The sequence below is a fragment of the Gadus morhua genome, chromosome 3 (genome assembly GCF_902167405.1).
Source record: "Gadus morhua chromosome 3, gadMor3.0, whole genome shotgun sequence".
NCBI lineage: Eukaryota > Metazoa > Chordata > Actinopteri > Gadiformes > Gadidae > Gadus > Gadus morhua.
The window spans coordinates 19,812,607-19,815,106 of record NC_044050.1 but is presented as its reverse complement, the minus strand read 5'-3'; the positions used below and the strand labels follow the sequence as shown (position 1 = coordinate 19,815,106).

At 51.3% G+C, this 2,500-nt stretch overlaps 1 protein-coding gene across 1 annotated transcript in view; it reads left to right on the top strand.

The window, feature by feature from the left end:
- The window catches only part of myo15ab (myosin XVAb), a 50,229-nt gene that overhangs the window by 15,754 nt on the left and 31,975 nt on the right, over positions 1–2,500 (top strand). Inside the window, exons 24-27 of the mRNA XM_030352359.1 lie at positions 262–385; positions 483–578; positions 988–1,119; positions 2,285–2,410. Of these exons, the coding sequence (XP_030208219.1) occupies positions 262–385; positions 483–578; positions 988–1,119; positions 2,285–2,410 (478 nt within the window). The remainder of the gene's footprint in view (positions 1–261; positions 386–482; positions 579–987; positions 1,120–2,284; positions 2,411–2,500) is intronic.

The following is a 2,500-nucleotide window of genomic DNA, read 5'->3' as shown; positions in this document are numbered from 1 at the left end:
CCACCCCTCCAGAAGTCATTCTGGAGATTGACAACACTTTGATGTTCCCCCCCCAGTCTGTCACTGGCGTGTGAGGACAAAGGACTGTGGAGGGCTCTGGGGGGGGGGGGGGGGGGGGGGGGGGGGGGTGGTGGCGCAGGGGGATTATTATTGGGAGGAGGAGGAGGAAGAGGAGGAGGAAGAGGAGGAGGAGGAGGGGGAGGGTTGCCATGGCAACCCCGTTTTCAGTTGCCATGGCAACAATGTTGTGTGTCTCCATAGGGACGCTGTTGCCAAGGTCCTGTACTCGCTGCTGTTCGGTTGGCTGACGGAGCGCATCAACGGCCGCGTGTACCCCCGCAACGAGGCGCTCTCCATCGCCATACTGGACATCTACGGCTTCGAGGTGAGGCCTGTGGCGCGCCCCCCCCGCCGCGGGGCACACTCCATCCCATTCCGGCTCCCCCTCCTCCCCTAATGGCTCCACCCCCCCCCCCCAACAGGAGCTCCAGGTGAACAGCTTCGAGCAGCTGTGCATTAACTACGCCAACGAGTCCCTGCAGTACTACTTCAGCCGGGTCGTCTTCCAGGAGGAGCAGGTTGGTGGTGGGGGGGGGGGGGGGGGGGGGGGCTTGGGTTAAGGAGTACTGCTGTGAGGAAGGGGGGGGGTTGGGGCTGGTGATGGGGGGGGGGCTCATTAGAACAGAGTCGATGAACCAACCCCAGCCCTCCCCTTAGCCTTATAGCATCTGTCCTCTCTCTCTGTCTCTCGGTCTCTCTCTCTCTCTCTCTCTCTCTCTCTCTCTCTCTCTCTCTCTCTCTCTCCATCTCTCTCTCTCTCTCTCTCCCTCTCTCTCTCTCACTCTCTCTCTCTCTCTCTCTCTCTCTCTCTCTCTCTCTCTCTCTCTCTCTCTCTCTCTCTCTCTCTCTCTCTCTCTCCCTCCCTCTCTCTCTCCCCCTCTCTCTCTCTCTCTCTCTCTCCCTCTCTCTCTGGACGTGCGTGTGTAGGAGGAGTACATGAGGGAGCAGATTGAATGGCAGCAGCAGGCCTTCAGTCACAACCAGGACTGTCTGGACCTCATCGCCGCTAAGCCCCATGGGATACTGCGCATACTGGATGACCAGAGCGGGTTCCCCCAGGTACAGCCCGGACTGATTACCTTCCATGGCACCAGTGTGTCTCTCTGGCCCACAGCCTCCCGTTTGGTTATCGTCGTTGGAAATAAGACAATACAACAACAATAGAGATCTTTGCCTATTTACACAAATACAACAAAATGCTTGAGACGTGCGTTGGAATGTTTGATTCCATTGGGTGACTGCAACCCATCGGGTATCTAAAGCCCAAACTTTTTCCTGTTGAGATAATGTGCAGGATGCTCTACTAGGCACGCATTCACCACATGGGAAGGAATCGATTCAAGTGTTACATTACAAGACACATACACTCACATACCCATACACAAAACGTGCAAACACACACACACACACTCACTCGGACACCCATGCACACGCACACATGCATACTTACACACACACACACACACACACACACACACACACACACACACACACACACACACACACACACACACACACACACACACACACACACACACACACAAACACACGGGAATGAATTTACAGAACAGGTTTTATTCAAATCATACTGGGAAACAAATTAATAAAAAAATATGTATCAACGTCTAATATAAAATAAGGATGTATCATAAGTGTGTTCAAGGCCTGACATATTACGATCCAAAACCCTGCCTGAATTGAGCCAATAAAGATTGTCTCTTGTGATCCGTAGCTTCTCACATTGGTACATTCTGCAGCCCATTCCAGAATATCACCTCCTACTTAAAGCACCTGCTAGCCTGACATCTGTCGGGCGCCACGCTCGGGATATTAATGGGCTATATAATAATATACGTGTTGCGACTTCGACAAGCTCCATAAAGTATGATCTGTGAGGCGATGTTTTTGAGTTGATCCATTGTGAAATATCCCCCCCCCCTCACTCCGTTGCTAATGGTTTTGAACGGTTGCCAGTGTTTCTGAAGAGGCGGGAAAGCTTGAGGGTCAAACTCATCACGGAACAATAAGGGTTAACCTTCTGTTAAATGTCAATGCATTCGTGCTTTTAATTAGAATGTAAATAATGTTTTGATATCTGTTTTCCTATACGTATTTTTCGCGGGTTAATTTTACTCGTAGCATTTCTAAACTCATCTCGAGGCATTGGCCTTAATTGATTTGCTGCTTTCATTTTCTTTCAATGGTTCCCGTTCATCATTGCTAGGCAACGGACCACACCTTTCTTCAGAAGTGCCATTATCACCATGGTGACAACCCGTTGTATGCCAGGCCCAAGATGCCCCTTCCAGAATTCACCCTCAAACACTATGCTGGGAAGGTCACCTACCAGGTACACAACCCCACACACACAATAAAACACACGTGCGCACACACAAACACACACAAGCACATACGCACGCACGCATTCACGCACGCACGC